The sequence below is a fragment of the Orcinus orca genome, chromosome 14 (genome assembly GCF_937001465.1).
Source record: "Orcinus orca chromosome 14, mOrcOrc1.1, whole genome shotgun sequence".
Taxonomy (NCBI): Eukaryota; Metazoa; Chordata; class Mammalia; order Artiodactyla; family Delphinidae; genus Orcinus; species Orcinus orca.
In genome coordinates, this window is record NC_064572.1 from 6,560,397 (window position 1) to 6,582,389 (window position 21,993).

The following is a 21,993-nucleotide window of genomic DNA, read 5'->3' on the forward strand; positions in this document are numbered from 1 at the left end:
CGTCTGCCACACCCTCCACTTCCTGCAGTGTCCAAGTGGAGCACGCACTTTGTGCAGCAGAACACCATGCCATAACCAGTCAGGAACCATCCTCTTTTCCATTACCAGCTGGGATGGAAATTAGGAAGACAATATTTAGGGACAGAAGGATTATAAATATTATATGACAAGAAATTTACAATAATAGAAAAGCAGACCATTGCTCTTTCCCTACCCCTTCCCTCAAGAAAAAAAAGTTCCCACATCTCATATGATCTCATTGATATAAAATGCACAGAGCAGGCAAATCCATAGAGACAGAAATCAGATCAGTGCTTGCCAGGGGCTGGGAGAGGTTGGGGGGAAGTGGGAAGTGACTGCTAATGGATATGGGTTTGGGGGAATGTGATGAAAATATTCTAAAATTGATTGTGATGATAGTTGCACAACTCAGTGAATATATACTAAAACCCATTGAATTGTACACTTTAAATGGGTGAATTATATAATTTGTAAATTATGTCTCAATAAAGCTGTTTAAGAAAAAGAAAGTATGTGAGGCTTTTTTTTTAAAGTTATTCATTGAATTCCAATGGTATCATTGCAGTCTCATAACCCACATTGCCACTTAGCCAATTCCTGGAATGTTACAAAAAAGGTATGAGAATTTTCCAGAACTCTGGTGTTGAAGAGGCATTTCTGCCCTTCAGTGTTCAAACCCAGGTTTGTTTGTCATTTGAGTGAGTAGAATGGACACCGACAGTCTTTTTTTTTTTTTTTTTTTTAGTAAATTTATTTATTTTATTTATTTATTTTTGGCTGCGTTGGGTCTTCGTTGCTGCGCGTGGGCTTCCTCTAGTTGCAGTGAGTGGGGGTTACTCTTTGTTGCTGTGTGCAGGCTTCTCATTGTGGTGGCTTCTCTTTTTGCAGAGCACGGGCTCTAGGCATGTGGACTTCAGTAGTTGAGACACACGGGTTCAGTAGTTGTGGCTCGTGGGCTCTACAGTGCAGGCTCAGTAGTTGTGGCGCACGGGCTTAGTTGCTCTGTGGCATGTGGGATCTTCCTGGACCAGGGCTCGAATCTGTGTCCCCTGCATTGGCAGGCAGATTCTTTGCCACTGCGCCATGAGGGATGTCTTGAGGAAAATTGCACACAGTTGCCCTATCGATTTTTGGTCCTTGCTAATATGATTTCCAGGATAATTATCACAGAAATTTAATCCATGCTAGCAAGCTCTGTATACTGGAGGTTTTCGGCCTGTGATAGATCAGGAAAAATATCACTTTAATAATAAATATAAATATCACTTTAATAAATGTCTGAAAAACATTTTTCCTTGTATGAAAATGAATGTTCCAATCTAGTTTTTGTATGTGAACATCATAGTAATCTAACTCCAAGGAGAAGTTTCTATTTTCTAACAGATAATACTATCTTCAATACATAAAGGGAAGGTGTTATTACTATGGCTATTTTGTAAGGTTCTCAGTTTCTTCCCAGAATCTTTTCAACGATTACCCTGGGTGAGTGCCACTGGATATCCATACTTGCAGCTCCGAGCTTCAGAGCTTAAATTGTTCCTCTAATAGTTTTCACCCCCTTTACAGTACAACAGAAAATGCTAAACGTTCACTGTCTAGAGCAGGTTCTTTAATTCTTTATGCTCTTTATCAAGGTATAATAATTCCAAGGTGTTTACTTATTCTATGCATATCTGCATACGTATGTTTGGGCCCCAAATTTGGGGAGGGTAGGCTATGAAGAGCAGATTTTGCTTGATTTTATCTTCGCCAGAAACTTCCTTAAAAACTAAAAATTTTGTAAATTAAAAAAGACCTGACATACCTTCCCGCGCGGTGCCGGCGCTGCCAACTGAAGGCGGGTGGGGCTGCGCGCGATTAGGTCGGCAGGGGCTTCCCGCACCATGAAGGTGAAGATCAAGTGCTGGAACGGCGTGGTCACTTGGCTCTGGGTGGCCAACGACGAGAACTGCGGCATCTGCCGGATGGCCTTCAATGGCTGTTGCCTGGACTGCAAGGTGCCAGGTGAAGACTGCCCGCTGGCGTGGGGCCAGTGCTCGCACTGCTTCCACATGCACTGCATCCTCAAGTGGCTCAACGTGCAGCAGGTGCAGCAGCACTGCCCCATGTGCCGCCAGGAGTGGAAGTTCAAGGAGTGAGGCTGCACTGCCCTACTCTCCCCTTGCCCTGAGACGGCCCCACCCCCACAGTGGCTCTGGGTGGCCATGGTCTCCACTGGGCCAGTCCCCTTTGGGCTGTGACAGGGTTGAAACGAGGACTGAAGCTGCGTTTGTTTTTTTTCCCATCACAACATTGACACTTTTATCCAATAAGTAAAACTCATTAAACCACATGAGCCTGGCAAAAAAACCAAAAAACAAAAACAAAGACCTGTGAGGGATTTTCCTGGTGGTGCAATGGTTAAGAATCTGCCTGCCAATGCAGAGGACATGGGTTTGAGCCCTGGTCGAGGAAGATCCCACATGCCATGGATCAACTAAGCCCCTGCGCCACAAGTACTGAGCCTGCGCTCTAGATCCCAAGAGCTACAACTACTGAAGCCCACGAACCAAGAGCCCGTGCTCCGCAACAAGAGAAGCCACCACAATGAGAAGCCCGTGCACCACAACGAAGAGTAGGCCCCACTCGCCACAACTAGAGAAAAGCCTGAGTGCAGCAACAAAGACCCAATGCAGCCAAATATAAAATAAATTAATTAAAAATAAATAAATAAAAATAAGAAAAGAAGATACATTCCTTCTACCAAGAAATAATTATCTTCCTTTTAAACCAGATACAAAATAAACTCAAAATGGATTAAAGACTTAAATGTAAGACCTGACACCATAAAACTTCTAGAAGAACACATAGGCAGTATGCACTTTGATATCGGTCTTAGCAATATTTTCTCAGATATGTTCCTCAGGCCAGGAAAACAAAAGCAAAAATAAACAGATGGGATTCCATCAAACTCAAATCTTTTGCACAGTGAAGGAAACTATCAACAAAGGGAAAAGGCTGCCTACTGAATGGGAGAAGATGTTTGCACACAATGTCTCTGATGAGGGCTTAACACCCAAAATAGACAAAGAGCTCATTCAGCTCAACCCCCAAAAAACAAAAAACAAAAACCCAAATGGGCAGAAGAGCTGAACAGACATTTCCCCAAGAACATACAGATGACCAACAGACACATGAAAAGATGCTCAACATCATCAATCATCAGACAAATGCAAATCAAAACCACAATGAGATATCACTTCATTCTTGTCAGAATGGCTGTCATCAAAAAGAACACAAATAACAAATGTTGGAGAGGATGTGGTGAAAAGGGGACCCTTAGATACTGTTTGTGGGAATGTAAATTGGTGCAGCCACTGTGGAAAACAGTACTGAGGTTCCTAAATAAACTAAAAATAGAACTACCATACAACCCAGCAATTCCACTTTTAGGTATTTATCAAAAGAAAACAAAAACACTAATTCAAAAAGATATATATGCACCCCAACGTTCATAACAGCATTATTTACAATAACCAAGATATGGAAGCAATCTAAGTGCCCATCGACAGATGAATAGATTAAAAAATATGTGGTACACACACACACACACACGCAATGGACTATTACTCTGCTATCAAAAAAGAATGAAATTTTGCCATTTGCAACAGCATGGATGGACCTTATGCTTAGCGAAATCAGTCAGACAGAGAAAGACAAATATCATATTATTTTATTTCTGTGTGGAATCTAAAAATCAAAACAAATGAAAGAACGAACAACAAAATAGCAACAGACTCATAGATACAGAGAACAAACAGGTAGTTTTTAGAAGGAAGAGTCGTATGGGGATGCCAGAAATAGGTGAGGGAGATGAAGAGGTACAGATTTCCAGTTACAAATAAATGAGTCACGGGAATGAAATGTATTGTATTAGTGGGGCATATGGTCAATAATAGTTTAATATTTTTGTCTGGAGACAGATGGTGACTAGACTAATCATGATGATCATTTTGAAATGTATAGACATAACACTGTGTTGTGTGCCAGGAACTAACATAATGTTCAAGGTCCAATATACTTTGAAAAACAAACAAACAAACTCATAGAAGAAAAGACCAGATCTGTGGTTACAAGAGGTGGGGGGTGATGGGAAGGGGAACTGAATGAAGGTGGTTGAAAAGGTACAAACTTCCAATTATAAGGTAAATGAATACTAGGAGATATGGTACATATATACAAGGGAATATTACTCAATCATAAAAAGGAACAAAATTGGGTCATTTGTAGAGACGTGGATGGATCTAGAGACTGTCATACAGAGTGAAGTAAGTCAGAAAGAGAAAATCAAATATGTATTAATGCATATATGTGGAACCTAGAAAAATGGTACAGATGAACCTGTTTGCAGGGCAGAAACAGAGACACAGATGTAGAGAACAAACGTATGGACACCAAGGGGGAAAGCGGCAGGGGATGGTGGTGGGATGAATTGGGAGATTGGGACTGACATGTATACACTGATATGTATAAAATAGATAATAAGAACCTGCTGTATAAAAAAATAAATAAAATAAAATTCAAAAATTCAAAAAAAAAAGATAAATGAGTACTAGGGATGTGATGTCCAACATGATAAATACAGTTACCACTGCTGTGTGTTATATATGAAAGTTCTTAAGAGTAAATCCTAAGAGCTCTCCTCACAAGGGAAAATACATGTTTTCTTTTTCTTTTATTTTGTGTCTATATGAGAGGATGGACAGTCGCTAAACTTCATGATGATTGTAAGTCAGATTGGTATGCTGTATACCTTACATTTATACAGTGCTGTGTGTCTATATCTCCATAAAACTGGGAGAAAATAAAATAAAATTCTGAAAAAAAGAAATAATTGTCCTTAACAAGTGGTTTCCATTTTTCCAGTCTTTTCCAATTGACAGTGCAGTGGGGTGTGTGTGTGTGCGTGTGCACACAAGAGGGTAAGGGTGGTGAGGCTCCAGGGCTGTCTGCTTCTGTAAACTGATGTCCTCACAGGTGGACATGCATGTCAGTCCTGCATCCCTTGTCCTGTATCGGTGGCCACACATTCCATGTTACTCAGCAGCCCCGGCTGTTCACAATTGGGCCATTCCCAGTTTTTCGCTCTACTAATTGTACTGTACATCTGCATCCTTCAGTCTCTATTTTTTTTAAGGACTGGTCCCTATAAGTGGAATTTGGGGAACACAATTCATACGTGTTTTTAGGTGTTGGCTGCAGTTTCCACTATCTGTGTCTCTTCATCAAGTTTGCGCCTCGTTTGGGAAAGCAGGGGCTCCCGAGAGCCCGGAGCTCCACCTGAGGCAGGGAGGTGGCCTACTGGGCAGTGAAGGCCCTCAGGGTGTCTGAGAGTGACCCGCGGAGCAGGGAGGGGCCATCCCAGTCCCCTGGCCCAGGTTTCCCGCCCCACTCCCCTGCCCTGTTTCCCGGAGCTCATCTTAGCCCTGCCGGTCCAGTGACACACCCAGCCCTGCCCGGCCCCACCCGGGAGCCACCCAACCCTCGGCTCCTAACTCCGCTTCCGAGCCAAGAACGCATGCGCTGCTTCCCGGCCAGAGGAGGCTTCAGGCCCGGCCGTTCCCTCCCTCTCCAAGGTGGGGCTCCTTCTTCCCAAGAGAGCACCTCTCAGAGCAGGTGGGCGACTTACAGACGTGGCTTTGACTGTGCTCAGGCCAGACGAAGTTCTGAGCCGCTACAGCAAGAACCGCTGCAGCTTGTGTGAGCAGGAGAGGCCTTAGTAAAGCACGTGGGCGCCCTGGGAGCTGCGGGAAGGTCAGAGCTTCGGGCTGGGGGCTCTGGAGGCGGCACCGCCCCTGAGCACCCCTCGGGCTCCCCCAGCAGTGACCCCTGGCTCGGACCTGCGCCAGCCCCCAGCCCTGGCACCCCTCACATTCAGCTTCTGCGTGGGGTGGGGTTCTGCTTCCCGCCCAAGACGCCAGGTGAGAAGGGGGGAGCCCTCACCTCCCTCAAGGTGAGGACAGAGGGCGCTCTATCTGTGGCTGCGGGTCAGCGATCTCTCTCTCCTCGGCCAAGAGATGGGTCCCCATGCACAGAACATAGACCTTCACAGGGAGGACACTCAGGGCTCCCCTGAGGGTAAGAGAGGGACGCCCCTGATGGAAGCGGGGTGGAGAGCAGTGAGGACCACGGGACAGGGTCCCCATGGCAGGGGCAGTGCCGTCACGGTTACGGGCTCAGGCTCAGTGTTGGTTTGTATGAAGGGGCCCGGATTCTTCCCAGTGTTGTTTCCATTAAAGACTAACTTCTTCTCCAGAAACTGACTTTCAATATCGACCCGCGAGAAGACACTGCCCCCCGCCCCCGGTGGCTGCGGGACCCTGAGATGCTGTCTCGGGGCGAGGCACAGGGGAGGTGGGAGGCACCCCAGGGAGCTCAGCGCAGCTCACTGTGGCTGCTTGGAAGGAGGGACCCCCTTTGCTGGGCGTCCCGGCCTGTGGTCCCAGGAGGAGACGGCACTATGCACGGAGCTCCAGGGTCAGCTCTGCACACTCAGAACCTCATCGTCCTCAGGCACAGGCTCATATCCAGCTCCAGGGATGCCCTGAGTCTGATGGCGTGAGCCCCAGTGCTGTTCCCCACCGCAGGCCAAGGGACACCCCAGCCAATGGGAGTGAGAAAAAGGCTTTCTGGAGAATCATCTGAGTCTGAGGGAGCTGGGTCCTCAGCAGAGGGAACAGAGTGGGCAGAGGCAGGGAGCCCAGGGCAGCAGAGGGCTTGCAGGGAGGTCATATCAGCAGGTACAGCTAAGGATGATCCAGTCCTTACCTAGGTCTCTTTTCCAGACATGAATCGTCTCATTGAATCTCTTAAAACCCCAGGAAGAATGTAGAAACACTGTCCCTGTTTGACTGATGAGGGAATGGAGCCGAAATAAACTGCCCCATTTTCTGCCCCACAGACCGGCAGCGGCAGGATTTGAACCCAGTGTTCAGTAGACCCCTATAGGGCCCACCTGACAAGCAGGCTGCAACCAGATGCTGCAGGGGGACTTCTCAGCTCTGATAATACAACAACCTTTACTCTTGGTGCCCATAGAGAGACCTCCTTCTGCCCAGATATCGGCTGATCCTGGCACCACGAGGGCCCCCAGTGGCCAGGGTGGGTCGTTCCTGGCCAAAAAACCAAGCTCCATGCATAAGTGGTGACCCCGCCCCAGATCTCAGTGAGTTCTCAAGGTCTGGGGATCCGATTTCTGGAGGAATCCAGGGAGGAGCAGTGTGGAGAGAGCGCAGGGTCCAAGGGCAGAGAGACTGCACTCTGGTCCCTGCTCAGCCTCTTCTTAGCTGGGAGATCGAGCAAGGCTGTGAGCCTCAGTGGCCCAATCTCTAAAATGGAGAAAATAACTGGCACTGCTTAATGGGTTTTGGGAGAATTACTGGAGAAATGACCTGTATAATTCTTGCCTGGGGCCTGAGGCACACTAAGAGCCAAATGGAAAGCAGTCATGTTGGTGACCCTTTATGAAAGGTGTCATCTTTAAGAAACCGACTCCAAATCCAAAGTCATGAAGATTTGCTCCTATGTTGTCTTCTATAAGTTTATAGATTTAGCTCCTAAATTTAGGTCTTTGATCCATTTTGGATGAGTTTTTAAATTTTATGTTAGGCAAGGGTCCATCTCATTCAGACACACATAATTTCACGTGTCTGCCTGTGTAAGGAGGGGCATCTCCCATCCAGTGCATTACCTTTAGTTGTTATTTGTAAGGAGTTTTCATTAGATTCCAAAGGTTTGAAGAATAAAAGGAAATTAAATAATCCTCAAAGAAATGCTCTAAGGCTATAAAACATGTTCTGAGTAAGACTGTTTGTAAAAGGTTTGACGGGGGTGGGGGGTGGGGTGGGGTGGGGGGGTGGGGGGGCAGTGTGATTGTCACTAGCAGCCACGCACTGCCCTCTGGTGGTCACATGAGAAATGACAGGAGTGCTCGGGGTTCCCTGGTTCTGTTGCAAAAGAAGCCACATCTAGGGCTTCCCTGGTGGCGCAGTGGTTGGGAGTCAGCCTGCCGATGCAGGCGACACGGGTTCGTGCCCCGGTCCGCGAATATCCCACATGCCGCGGAGCGGCTGGGCCCGTGAACCATGGCTGCTGAGCCTGCGCGTCCGGAGCCTGTGCTCCGCAACGGGAGAGACCACGACAGTGACAGGCCCGCGTACCGCAAAAAAAAAAAAAAAAAAAAAAAAAAAGGAGGCCACATCTAAACTCAGATATCTTCACAGGATTGCAGGTAGATCAAAACCAAATTTGTAAGATTCAATGTTTAGGGGGGATCTTCTAGTGGAAGTAATTTTCCTATTATTTCACACTATGGAAAAATAGGCTTCTTCCCAAGGGCAGTATATCAGGGAGCATTTATGGAGCCCCTGAGTCAGGCACTGGGCTCCAGGACAGAAAGTCAATGCCTCTCAGGACGCACTGGGGGTGGCGTGGGAAAGTGTTGGTCACACCTGGTCTGCATCGCAGCTCTGTGTGTCTGGTTGAAAGAAAACAGAATATCAAACCAAAACATGTTTATGGAATCCTTCCCATTGTATTAACACTAAAACCTTTTTAAAAATTTGAGAACTAGCGCTCAGCATATCTATATTTCATCTAAATTAGATGCGATCATCCTATATTCCTGGTTACCTTTTCACTTAATATTAGTACTTATCCAAGTCATTAAAAGTTTTTGAAAACAGTATTCCTTAATATCTTATACATAAATTACGTTTCCATTTCACCATGGAAATATAGTACCCCCAAAAGTTTTAAATTTTAATCTAAAGCTTGCCTTTTACATTGATTTTAATGAGAATTCCTCTGAAGAGCTAAAATTCTTATGGAAAGTAAGTTATTTTGAGTCCTTGTTCCTTTTATCTGTTATTCCTTATCATTTATTTCTAAGGACTCTTTCACTTTCTTGATATTTTTGCATTTACCTGTAATTTTTCACTGAGATAATATTTTAAATTCGGATTTTAAGAATATCAAGAAGGACCTTGATGTACCTAGGTGCAAAAATCCTCAACAGAATATTAGCAAACCAAATTCAAGTATACATTAAAAGAGGGCTTCCCTGATGGCGCAGTGGTTGGGAGTCCGCCTGCCGATGCAGCGGACACGGGTTCGTGCCCGGTCCAGGAAGATCCCACATGCCGCGGAGCGGCTGGGCCCGTGAGCCATGGCCGCTGAGCCTGCGCGTCCGGGGCCTGTGCTCCGCGACGGGAGAGGCCGCAACAGTGAGAGGCCCGCGTACCGTAAAAAAAAAAAAAAAAAGGAATACATTAAAAGAATCATACACCATGATCAAGTGGGATTTATTCTAGGGATGCAAGAATGATTTAATATCTGAAAATCGGGACTTCCCTGCTGGTCCAGTGGGTAAGACTTTGCACTCTCAATGCAGGGGGCCCGGGTTTGATCCCTAGACGGGGAACTAGATCCTGCATACATGTCACAACTAAGAGTTCGCATGCTGCAACTATGAGCCTGCATGCCGCAACTAAAGATCCCACATGCTGCAACGAAGATCCCACAACTAAGACCTGGCACAGCCAAAATTAAAAACTAAAAAAAAAAAAATGTTGTTTTAAAAAAAATCTGCAAATCATTCAATGTGTTTGCAGCTTGAGTGCCTTCAGTGACAGCACGTACATTCGTGTCACTGTTGTGGTATTTCTCAGAGCAGAGCAGTTTGTATTACTGGAACTGTTAATAGGGAATCTCAGATTCAATTTTTATTTGTTTATTTTAAAAATTTATTGAAATATAGTTGATTTACAATGTTGTGTTAGTTTCAGGTATACAGCAAAGTGATTAAGTTATAAATATTTATGTATTTGTAAATATTACATATATATATATATATTTGGATTTTCTTCCATTATAGGTTATTACAAGATATTGAGTATAGTTCCCTGTGCTATACATCTATTTTATATATAGTGTGTATACTTTATTCCCAAACTCCTAATTTATCCCTCCCCCTCCTTTCCCCTTTGGTAACCATAAGTTTTTTTTCTATGTCTGTGAGTCTATTTCTGTTTTGTAAATAAGCTCATTTGTATTATTTTTTCGATTCCACATATAAGTGATATCATATGATATTTGTCCTTCTCTGATTTACTTCACTTAGTATAATAATCTCTAGGTCCATCCATGTTACTGCAAATGGCATCATTTCATTCTTTTTTTAATGGCTGAATAGTATCCCATTGTGTATATGTACCACATCTTTTTTATCCATTCCTCTGTTGATGGACATTTAGATTGCTTCCATATCCTGACTATTGTAAATAGTTCTTCTGTGAACATTGGGGTACATGTATCTTTTTGAATTATTGTTTTCTCAGGATATATGCCTAGGAGTGGGATTGCCAGGTCATGTGATAACTCTATTTTTAGTTTTTTAAGGAACCTCCAGTCCGTACTGTTCTCCATAGTGGCTGTACCAATTTACAATCCCACCAACACTGTAGGAGGGTTCTCTTTTCTCCACACCCTCTCCAGAATTTATGATTTGTAGACATTTTGATGATGGCCATTCTGACTAGTGTGAGGTGATACCTCATTGTAGTTTTGATTTGCATTTCTCTAATAATTAGTGATGTTTTTATGTGCCTGTTGGCCATCTCTATGTCTTCTATGGAGAAATGTCTAGTTAGGTCTCCCACGCATTTTTTAAAATTTTATTTATTTTACTTTTGCCTGCTTTGTTTCTTTATTGCTGTGCACGGACTTTCTCTAGTTGTGGCGAGTGGGGGCTACTCTTCGTTGTGGTGCGCAGGCTTCTCATTGCGGTGGCTTCTCTTGTTGTGGAGCATCGGCTCTAGGTGTGCAGGCTTCAGTAGTTGTGGCACATGGGCTCAGTAGTTGTGGCTTGCAGGCTTCAGAGAGCAGGCTCAGTACTTGTGGCGCACAGGCTTAGTTGCTCTGCGACATGTGGGATCTTCCTGAACCAGGGCTCGAACCTGTGTCCCCTACATTGGCAGGCGGATGCGTAACCACTGCACCACCAGGGAAGCCCCCATGCATTTTTTGATATTAAGCTGTTTGTATATTTTGGAAACTAATCCCTCATTTGTCGCATCATTTGCAAATATTTTTTCCCATTCCATATGCTGTTTTTTGTTTTGTTTATGGTTTCCTTTGCTGTGAAAAAGCCTTTAAGTTTTATTAGGTCCTATTTGTTTACTTTCTGCTTTTGTTTCCATTACTCTAGGAGGTGGATTCAAAAAAATTTTGCTGCGATTTATGTCAAAAATTGTTCTCCCTATGTTTTTGTCTAGGAGTTTTATAGTATCCAGTCTTTTATTTATTTATTTATTTATTTGCGATATGCAGGCCTCTCACTGTTGTGGCCTCTCCCGTTGTGGAGCACAGGCTCCGGACGCGCAGGCTCAGCGGCCATGGCTCACGGGCCTAGCCGCTCCGCGGCACGTGGGATCTTCCCGGACCGGGCACGAACCTGTGTTCGCTGCATCGGCAGGCGGACTCTCAACCACTGCGCCACCAGGGAAGCCCCCAGTATCTGGTCTTATATTTAGGTCTTTAATCCATTTTGTGTTTATTTTTGTATATGGTGTGAGAGAATGTTGTGATTTCATTCTTTTCCATGTAGCTGTCCAGCTTTCCCAGCACCACTTATTGAAGAGACTGTCTTTTCTCCATTATATATTCTTGCCTCCTTTGTCATAGATTAGTTGACCGTCAGTGCCTGGGTATATTTCTGGGCTTTCTATCAGATTCAATTTTTAAAAGCCTCTCGAGTCTAGGAAGCCAAGCCATGGACTCACCATCATATTTCCCCTGCAATACCTCGATTTGGGTGAACTTCTCTCTTCTCAATGTCCCCCAAATAGCCTAAGGTTCCTGAGTTTGTCAGGAAGTGAACTCCCTTCCTTACTTCCCAGGGTAAGCCTGGGAACCCTGTAAGCCAGGTACCAGACCAGTTATTTTCAAGGGACTTTGTAAGCATTGACCCCACAAAATCAACATAGTTCCTGAAAATGGTTTGGTTCTATCTACATTTTTCTAAATATGACATTTCAGGCAAAGCCTTGGTAATAAATCGATGTTTCTAATTGTGTCCTGTTACAAGGAGAATAGATTGTTATAGAATTTATGCAAATAACTTCATTGCCATGAAAAGAAGAATACAGTTAATCCTCTTGGTTCTAATTGCAAATTAATAGAGAAGCACTCTGTATCATTCAGAGTCTCAGCAGAAAACAGAGGGCTTACTTGGCTGTTATTTTTCAGCAGAATTTAATTAAGGGCGGTTTGAGAGTGATGGAGGAAAAAATTAAAGAACCAGTAATGGAGATTAAGGCACCCAAGATCTAGCAACAGGAGGAGGTTTCTAACGTCACTAGGTCAGAGGGAGAAAGAAGAGGGAAGACTGTAGGATGAGGTTTTTCCCCAAAAGAGCTGTAGTTAAAGACAGACCCATCCACTGAAAAATCCACAGTGATGAGGCAGAGAGAGAACAAAGTAACATCTAGACCTCTGTGCTCCATACTCCAGAACCACTGGCAGCCAGAGGGCAAGGGAAGCCCAGTAAGTTGATACTGGTCAGCCCCCTGGACACAGAGCAGGGCAGGGAAGGATAAAAAAGGAACAGAATTGCAGGGTAAGGAGATAAGAGATGGGGCAGAGGCAAAAGAAGAATGACCAGCATACACTCTAAGTGATCTACGTGGCTTGGATTCCTTCCTTTCCATTCAACGAGTTATGTCTAAGAGGTTAAATCACTAAAGAGTGACTCAAGACTGCCCTTTTAACAACCTGCACTTTTAAAAATTGAAGTTTAGTTGATTTACAATGTTGTGTTTCAGGTGTACAGCAAAATGATTCAGTTATATATACATTATGTTCTCTGTGCTATACAGTAGGTCCTTGTTGTCTATTTTATATTTACTAGTGTGTATCTGTCAGTCCATTATAGCAGTTATCCCATTTGATGTATATGGTTCTTACTGTTATTACTTGTTTAATGTCTGCTTCCCACCATGCATTTTCCCTTAGGACAATGAGCACATTCCTTCTTTTCATTACAGCATCTCCACTGACTAAGCTCAGTGCCAATCTCTAGTGAGCACTTGGCAAATATTTGGAAATGGATGGATGAATAAAGGAAAACATATCTGCAGTTCTGAACCCTTGGATTCAACAAACCCCAGGTCGTGTGGTACTGTAATATTTACAAGGGAAAAAAATATCTGCATATAAGTGAACCCATGCAGTTCAAACCCATGTTACTCAAGGGTGAACTGTATTCAGTAATAGTTGCTAAATTCCAGAGGGATCAGGGAGAGAGAAAAGATAAATGTATATTATTTTTAATTTACAAAGGCTTAATGTATTAAACTGTTGCAAGTTATAGATAGCTTGTTAAAAAAAGGGCAAGATGGTTTCTTAATCTGGAATATAAGTCATTAAAGAACCAGCATGTTTCAAACAAAAGTTTAGAAAAATTATAATCATCTTTATCAGTTCATTCAGTCACATGTAATTCACTCTTATTTTGCTTGATTTGGGGTCAGCAGTTCAGCAACACATCAACGTCTCCACTAAATCTTTCCTTTTTTGTTGATGATGAAGCACATTTGTGTGTAACTGACTGTAAGAGCTTTCAGAAAGCATCAGAGTAAAAGGATAACTATGAATGACAAAAGGCTTAAGATGGTCAGGATTAAAGACCTGATGAGAGTTCACTTTAATGCAACTGACTAGGAAATTTGATTGTTTCAGTGACATAACATTTTAAGATAATAACTGGAATTATGACTAATTACATTATAACTGGACATTTCATGGACAACAAAGACATTGACATATTTCTAGGAAATTTATACAATTTTGGAAACATAGTAATAGCATATATCCATAAAAATATAAACTAAAGAAGATTAAACATTCCTTTTTTTCATAAGAAATTTTAAATAAAATTTAATAGGGTTGCATATAGTCAGAAGGAGGAAGTGCCCCATTTAGAGGGGTGATTGTTATGTCAAAGTGATCTCCTACAGGGAACTTCTGAGACTGCAGGGTTACAGAATCATCAGTCTTCTTTCTCCTAGACATGGTGCTGCCAGTCTTCTTATTTGACACCTGAATCTTTTAAGTTCCATAAAACAGTTGCAAAATTGATCTATGTACCCTTTCTAGCTCCTGGGTAGACTTCTTTTACTAAACGAGTCAGTTCTTTCAAGGTTGCATTCAACCAAGTGTAGCTCTGTAGCTCACTGGATTGTACATTTCTGCAGGAGAACGTGTCCATTCCGTGGTGGGAGAAGTTACTGGTGGTGAAGACACACAGCAGCAGCAGGAATGTCTTCTCTTTATTGATGGGCTTCTCTGGCTCCTTCTTAATTTCCTCCCGGGTAACGTGTACCTTCACCTCCATCATCCTCCTTCATAAACACTGCTTCTTGTTTGACAGTGCTTTCTGTGTAATTTAGTATATCAAGTAAACCTAATTAGTTTAACATCTATCTTTTTACAAGGTGTGAGAAGAAATCCTTTGAGATTTTCCAGGAGCCCTCTGGGAAATCTCAGTCAGTTCAAAGTCAATAAAACTTTATTTAGAAATTGGTTCAGGATGTTGTCCAAAATGTCAAAATGTTTGAACATTTAATTAAATAGAATTACAGATCACTATGAAACAATCCTTCTTATCTATTTAACCAAAGTGACAATAAAATATTTCAAAGGCAAAAAAAAAAGTTATATGTTTGTAAAAGAACAAAAACCAAAAACCATATCTCTTTCAATACAGAGAATTCTTGATTTTGTTGACTAACCAAAGACACGATAAAGACAACAGGAAGTACAGGAAACTACTTTAAGACACAAAATAGTTGTTTCCTAGGCAGATTACTCAAAGGGTAAAGAAAAATCTTTTCCAATCTCTTATTAAAACAGACTGATAATACAAGAAACTTTGTCATTTTGACAGAGATAAAGCAAATTCTAGTTTTCCATCCTACACTGTTGGCCTTATTAAAAACAAACAAACAAACCTTATAAATAAGTTTATTCAATCTTAGCCGGCTTGATCATACAAGTTTCTCTCTTTTCCACAGACCTGTTACAACTTTATTTTCCCATTCAGGCTCTTGTCCCTAATCCCTCTTATGCATTCTGGAACACTGACACAACCTCTAAATTATTTTAGGGCAAAAACAACCTGTTCTTTCACCTCACCAAAACCACATCCATAATACCTTTTTTACCCTTCCTTACCAAAAACCAATTTATTTTCTTTGCATATTTTGAACACAGTTTTTACTTCACCCTTATTATTCCCAATAGTTCATGTAAATATATTAGAATTCTTACCCTTTATAACCTTAATTTCTAGTGAAAATTAGGAAGTAGGAGATTGTAAACCACCAAATGTCAGCATTCCAAAGGAGACTAGCACATTTATGAATACACCATTTTATAATTATACTGGCATATGTATCCTTCATTGTACAATTTTTCAACGTGGCAAACACGTTTTTCAACAGACCCCAATATTATTAGACTCTCTATAGTAATAGCCAAGAGTAGGTAAATTAAAAATTGTATTAATTTATGCTTCAGTATTTTATCTTCTTTGGAAATGATCAGGGAGAAAGGGTCATAGGATGGCTAATGGGTCTGCTTGTATTTTCCATACCTGAGGGTTGATTTTGTTTGTGTGTTATGAGGAAATCACCCTTTTATTCTAGATTTACAGGTTGATGCAGTAGCTTGTTCTTATTTAACTTTTAATTTCACCTCTCATTCTAGTTTTCTACAGAACTGTCACAATCAATGACAAATATGGATACCTTACTATGAACTAAAACCCATATTTTATTCAGGTTCCTTTTATTCTCCGTTTTTCTGCCCTAGGATCACATCCAGGGTATCACATGGCATTGACTCATCATGTCACTTTCGGATCTCTTTGGCTTTGACATTTTCTTACACTATCCTTCTCTCAGTGACCTAGACAGTGTTCAGGAGGAGACAGTTAGGTATTTTGTAGCCTGTCCCACACTGAGATTTACTTGCTGTTTTTCTTGTCATTAGAATAGACTCATGGGTTTTGAGGAAGCAGATCCCAGAGGTTAAGTGCTTTCTCATGACTTTATATCACGGGAACATACATCAAAGCAACTTATCACTGTTCATGTTAACTTTGTCTTCCTGGCTTAGGTACTGTTTGTAAGGTTTCCCCCACTGTGACATCACTTTTTCCTTAAGTCTGCACTGTGTATCTCCTTTAAGATGAAGTCACTATGCGGCCCCCACACTTCAGGACAGGGGAGATAGCCCCACCCCCTTAATGAATGACTGAGTATCTACATCAACTATTTGGAGTTCTTCCTCACAGTTCGTTCAACAGTTCTCATGAAACACACAAACACACACTCTCTCTCTCTCTCTCTCTCTCTCTCTCTCTCTATATATATATATATATATAAAATTTATTTTTAACAGGGTGGACACTCCACCCAGATCATTATTCTAAGCTTTTGGTTACAATTCAGCAGAACAGTATTTGGTTGTTCAGTTCACTCCTGCTTTGCTACTGAAAGCTCTTTCCATGGGTTCTTGCTTTCCTCTGACATAGTTCCACCTCGTGGGTTTCCTTTCTTCTTGTGCACATCTTTTTATGTGCTTGTTGACCATTTGCATTTCTTTTCTGGAGAAGGGTATGTTCAAGTCCCTTTCTATTCAAACAATTGGGTTGTCTTCTTGTTGTTGACGATTTGTAAAAGTTCTTGATGTATTCTGAAGAACAGGCTCTTGTCAGATATATCATGTACAAATATTTAGTTCCATTCTGTAGGTTATGTTTTCACTTTCTGGATAGCACCTTTTGATGAACAAAAGTTTTTAAAATTGAGGAAATGAAATCTATCCATTTTTACATGGGTATCGTAACCTTCTTTGCTTGTCTGTAACCTCCCACTCCAACGGTAAGAAATCTGATTTCCACCATTTATCCTCCATTGAATTCACTGCTTACTCCATTCTGGATTACAGATATAGTAGTTTCAGTATTATTAACTCCTACCACCATGGGAAAGAACTTACAGAGTCCAGTATTTATGGATGGCACAATTTGCCTTTGTTCTACAAGATTCCAGTCTTTTCCATAGTTAATTAGGTCAAATATCTTTTGCCCTGCCACCCAACAGTGAGTTTTTTTCATACATTTCTAAACAAGTTAGATTCTTTGTCACATTCTCTATTCCATCCTGTGACACTCCCATATCCTAAAAAATTTAAAAACTAAATTTGAATATATTATGATTTACTCGTTGGGTTGTAAAAATCCATGGGTTTAGACTAATGCCTCATGGAAGGTATCCATCACTTAAGTATCACATGGAATATTTCAACCCCCACACCATAACCTGTTTACCATCTCTGATTCACCTGTTCCAGAATGTCACAGAAATGGAGCACTACAGTGTGAAGCCTCCTCAGACTGAATTCTTTCACTTAGCAATATACATGTGGGATTCACCCACGTTTTTTGCATGGTTGATGGTTAATTCCTTTCTATTTCTGAATAGTATTCCATTGTATGCATATGGGAAAAGTAACTTTCCCTCCCAGGTTCTTGATTGAGGCCTCCCCACCTCCATCCCTAGTAATAAAAGACAAAGAATAATAATACAAATGTCACTAGATATAACTTCTTTCCAAAATTTTAGCCATGAGTCAGTAAAACTGCATAATCCAGAATCATCTGTTTATATAAAAGAGTAGGCTGTGAACTGTGTTTCTGGAAGATGGACCAAGAATGATTACTTGCTTAGTGAAAGATAAAGATTTTTACTAATATCTGCAGAGAAGACTTTTCAGATTTAGATTTGCCCTGATATGTAATCTTATGGAGGCTGTGGACTAAATTCTGGTCAAAGGAATTTTTGGAAAAACCTTGTGGCAATCTTGTTAGTTTTGAAAATCCATCTGAGTGGATAAAAATATCCAGTTTGTCTACTATCAGCATTTTTCTTTTCAGTCTCAGGTAGCAAGGCACTCTCAAGTTAGAATTATTTCTTTGCATGTTCACGTTTAAAGACTTGGTTCTCAGGACGTGGACGACACAGCTGTTGCTGGCAGAAGGGCCTGAGGAAGGACGTAAGCACTTTAAAGAGCTTCTGGGGCATATATCCTATTATCAGAGGTGTAGGGAAATTACTATCTAAGTTTTTCTTCTTTCTTGAGTGCAGAACAGTTATTTTCCCAATACCTTGACCTGAGAAGAACATGGAGACTTTAATATCGTTAAGAAGGGTGGGTGGGCTTTGAATTCCCCCTAGAACCACATTTCTGTTTCTGTATCGACGAGATTAGTAAAGGAAGGATGGTGGTTTTTTAATTTTTCAAGGAATTGCATATTCAAGAGGCTGACCTGCCCATCCAACTTCACTATCTTGAAGTTGACTCTTTATATCAAGGAGAAGATTTCCAACTAAGATGTAAATCAGAAGATTCCTGTGTCCAGATTTAGAGCTCTGTGCCTTTGGATGTTTTCATGGATCCTTCTGCAAAGGCTCCATGTGCTCTCTCTCCCTCAGAGCGTGTGGTTCTACTTTAGCCAGGTGGTCTTAGCAGAGGAGAACTCACAAATAGCTCCTCTCAGGCCGGAATAGCTGGAATAGCTACCCTCCAACTGGGTCAAGTTCTGAAAATTAGCAGGTGGACCAGGATCTGTCCATTTGGGATCTTGGTGAGGATTTTCTCCAGGGGGCCACCTGGAAGACTGCATGAACACACTGTATAAATGGGTGGGAGGGTTGATGGTGGATTTCAATTTTTTCTCTAAATCTGATTTCCATTCTCTTGTTCTGTTAAGGAAGTGATCTTAGGCTAGCCATGATACTCCTTCATCTTTCTTTCAGTTTGATCATCAAAGAGGTTTGAATAGGATCTTTGTTCTAGGGTGAAAGCCTTTAAAATAAAATCCTTGCAGATATCATCTTATCAGGTGTTTGGTCAAGACAACCAGTAAATTCTGGCAGTACTGAAGATGTTTCTTCCTGCCAGGGGGTTTCCAAAGGTATACCTATTCCAAATATGACTCAAAACCAAGAAGCCTTTTTATAGCTTAACCATGGACAAAATGTTTTCACTAAAGAAGATGAAAAAAGAGCATCCCCCATGATCCAGTGTCACTCCCCAAAACAGCCAAAATAAATAAAGAAAATATGAACAAGAGAAAAAGTTTATTTCTATGCACACAGGAGCCAATCCAAAAAGTCACTCACATGTTAAATTGTGAAAGTTAAAGGCTTATCAACCTAACTTACTAGGGGAAAAGGAGAGGGGAGAATTGGCTTCTATGGGAAGAACAGATAGGTTTCTTCAGGAAAGACTAACAGGTTATTTGCAAAACAATGAGATTTAAGAAAGTTTGTTATAATGTTTGTCCATGGATGAGTGATCTTTGCATCTTCTTCAGCACCATAAAACACCCCACAGAAGGGATTTATGGTAGGGTTACTCTTGGTCCTTCTCCTGGAATAGAAGCCACCCTGAAGAGGGAATATATTGGCTGTGGTCATTTCTCAGAAGTTTCAGCTCTTACTCAGATGAGGGGAGCTCCAAGAAGGCTTTTGTTCTGCATCAGTTGAATCTCAAGTATCTTCAGCTTCAGTTGTCTTTCTACCAACCTTGGGGTTCTGCCTGGCTTTCCATACCTCCAACTTTGTTCTTCTTTTTCAAGATTCCTTGATCTATCCATTCCGAGCCCTTTGCATTTTCCACATGAAGTTTAGATTGGTTGTCAATTTCTGCAAAACACTACCTGGGATTTGGATAGGGATTCTTTGCATCTTTAGATCTATTTGTGGAATACTGCCATTTTCACGGAATTAAGCCTTCTGATCCATGAATATGGGATTATTTCCCATGAATTTAGGCCTTTCTTAATTTCTTTCAACAAGCTATTGTTGTTTTCAGTGTACAAGTCTTATCCGCCTTTCTCTGGCCTTGGGTTATGAGGAATGCTTTTCCAGTTTTTTTTGGTGTGTTTTTGCCACAAGAAGAGCTAAACATTTCCTTTCTGACTTCTGGCTCTGGTGTCACACTTAGCAGTGTCTACCCTGAGATTATGCACGTATTTACTAAAAGGTCTTCGTTTTGTACATCTCCTCTTTAATCCACCTGGATTTCCCTCTCAAATAGCCAAAATGCTATTTCAAATAAAAACAAAAATATTCACCAGTTCCCTCTTAAAATAAGTGCACAGACACAAAAAGCCAACTTTTGTATGGTTTCATTTATAGGAAACATCCAGAAGAAGTAAAGAAGCAGAGAAAGGATTAGGGGTGTGAGAGGCTGCGGGAGGGAAGAATGGGGAGTGCATGCTTGGGATACAGGGTTTTACTTTGGGGAATGAAACAGTCTTCAACTAGAAAGTGGTGATGGTTATACTGCATTGTGAATGTACTTAATGCTCCTGAACTGCAACTGAAAATAGAAAATGTTGATATTTAAATTTTATTACTTTACACTTAAGTAGAGTATGCCATAAAAATTTGGAAGACTAGATAAAACTAAATATAAAATTTAAAAAGACCCAAACACAAACAAATACAGGAAAGGAAAGTAAATTTCAGGTGGGGGAGCAGGTTGATGGTGTAGATTGGGAGCTGACAGCAATGATGGTGGCAGAGGTGGCTTTGCTTGTGGGGATGATGATTTCTGAAATAGCTCTGGGTCTCCTGCAGGAAGCAGTGCAGGCTCTGCAGGGGTGGTGAATTTTGATCAGGCTCTGGGTCTCCTGCAGAAGCAGTTGAAGGTCCTCTCTACAGAGGTGGTAAACCACCATCTGGATCTCGGTCTCCTGCAAAAGCAGGTACATGTTCTCCCTTCCCAGCTGGCAAATCATCATCTGGCACTGGGTCTCCAGCTGGACCTGTGAGAGAAGTAAATTTTACCCACATGCCTGCCTTTCCATGTGCCTTTCCAAGGACAGAACTCTTCCCAGAGCTTTCCAGAGAATTCCCAGCCCAGGAACTCACACAGGAGGTCTTCTCTGACTGAAGTCCACCACCAGATGGATGGTCTGAGGCCAGCCCTTGCTTTGGGCCAAACACCAGCCTCTGGACACTCCTCTCTGTGTGGCCCAGAATTCTCATGCACCCACCCCCAGCCTTCTCACCTTTGTGCTCTGCCTTGGTGGGCTCCAGATCCTCCAGCTGACTCAGGGGAAGGTTGGCACGGTGCTCCAGCCCTGTGGAAGCCTGGGGCTTCTGGACACTGTGGGAGGTGTCTGGACAGGAGGCCCTCCCCGTTGACCTCTGGGCTGTGGTGCTGGAGGACCCTCCATGGCCACACTCACATGGAAGCTGTGTGAGCCCTTACTGGCAGTGTGGCACGCCTCAGCTCCTCACTTGGGGAGATGGATCAGGTGTCCTAATTGGAACTCCTTGCCGATCTCCTATGGGGGGCTTTGCAATGACAGTGACCAGCAGCCAGCCCAGCCTGGCGGGCTCAGGGCATCGCCTGGCCATTATCGCTGCTTCTTCTGCCCACTCGACCTTCTGCTCCCAGATCAGGCACAGACCTGTGTCTGCTCACACATCTACCCAGGAGGAAAGGGATCCACCTAGAGGGCTTAGAACAACCATCAGGCAGAAAGGCACTGTCTGGGCTCTCTCTTCCCATCCTGTCCAGCCATCTTGGACTTGGAGTGTAGACATGACCAGCCCACCAGGTTTCTGACCCCTCATCGGCCTGTTCTTGCTTGAGGCAGACCCACCCCACAGAAGCCCCCACCTCCATACATCCAGGGAAGAGACAGAGGGCTACCCGAGTGGAATCAGAGTTGTGGCCTGGCTTGGGTGGCCTGCTCGGGGCCTCCCTGGCTTACCTTTGGGTCCCTCTGGGCAAAGAGCCAACGGCACCTGGGGTGGGACCTGACCCAATGTCGATAGCATTGGAAGACGC

General features: G+C 42.5%; 1 protein-coding gene and 1 pseudogene across 1 annotated transcript; one reads left to right on the top strand and one right to left on the bottom strand.

Annotated features, from left to right (window-relative positions):
• Window positions 1-1,825: 1,825 nt before the first annotated feature.
• On the top strand, window positions 1,826-2,352 carry LOC101278507 (anaphase-promoting complex subunit 11-like). The gene has a single exon (XM_033408880.2). The coding sequence runs from the start codon at window positions 1,905-1,907 to the stop codon at window positions 2,157-2,159; it is 255 nt and encodes an 84-aa protein (XP_033264771.1). The 5' UTR covers window positions 1,826-1,904; the 3' UTR covers window positions 2,160-2,352.
• Window positions 2,353-13,723: 11,371 nt separating this feature from the next.
• LOC117197324 (histone deacetylase complex subunit SAP18-like) lies at window positions 13,724-20,164 on the bottom strand (annotated as a pseudogene).
• Between the last annotated feature and the right edge of the window lie 1,829 nt (window positions 20,165-21,993).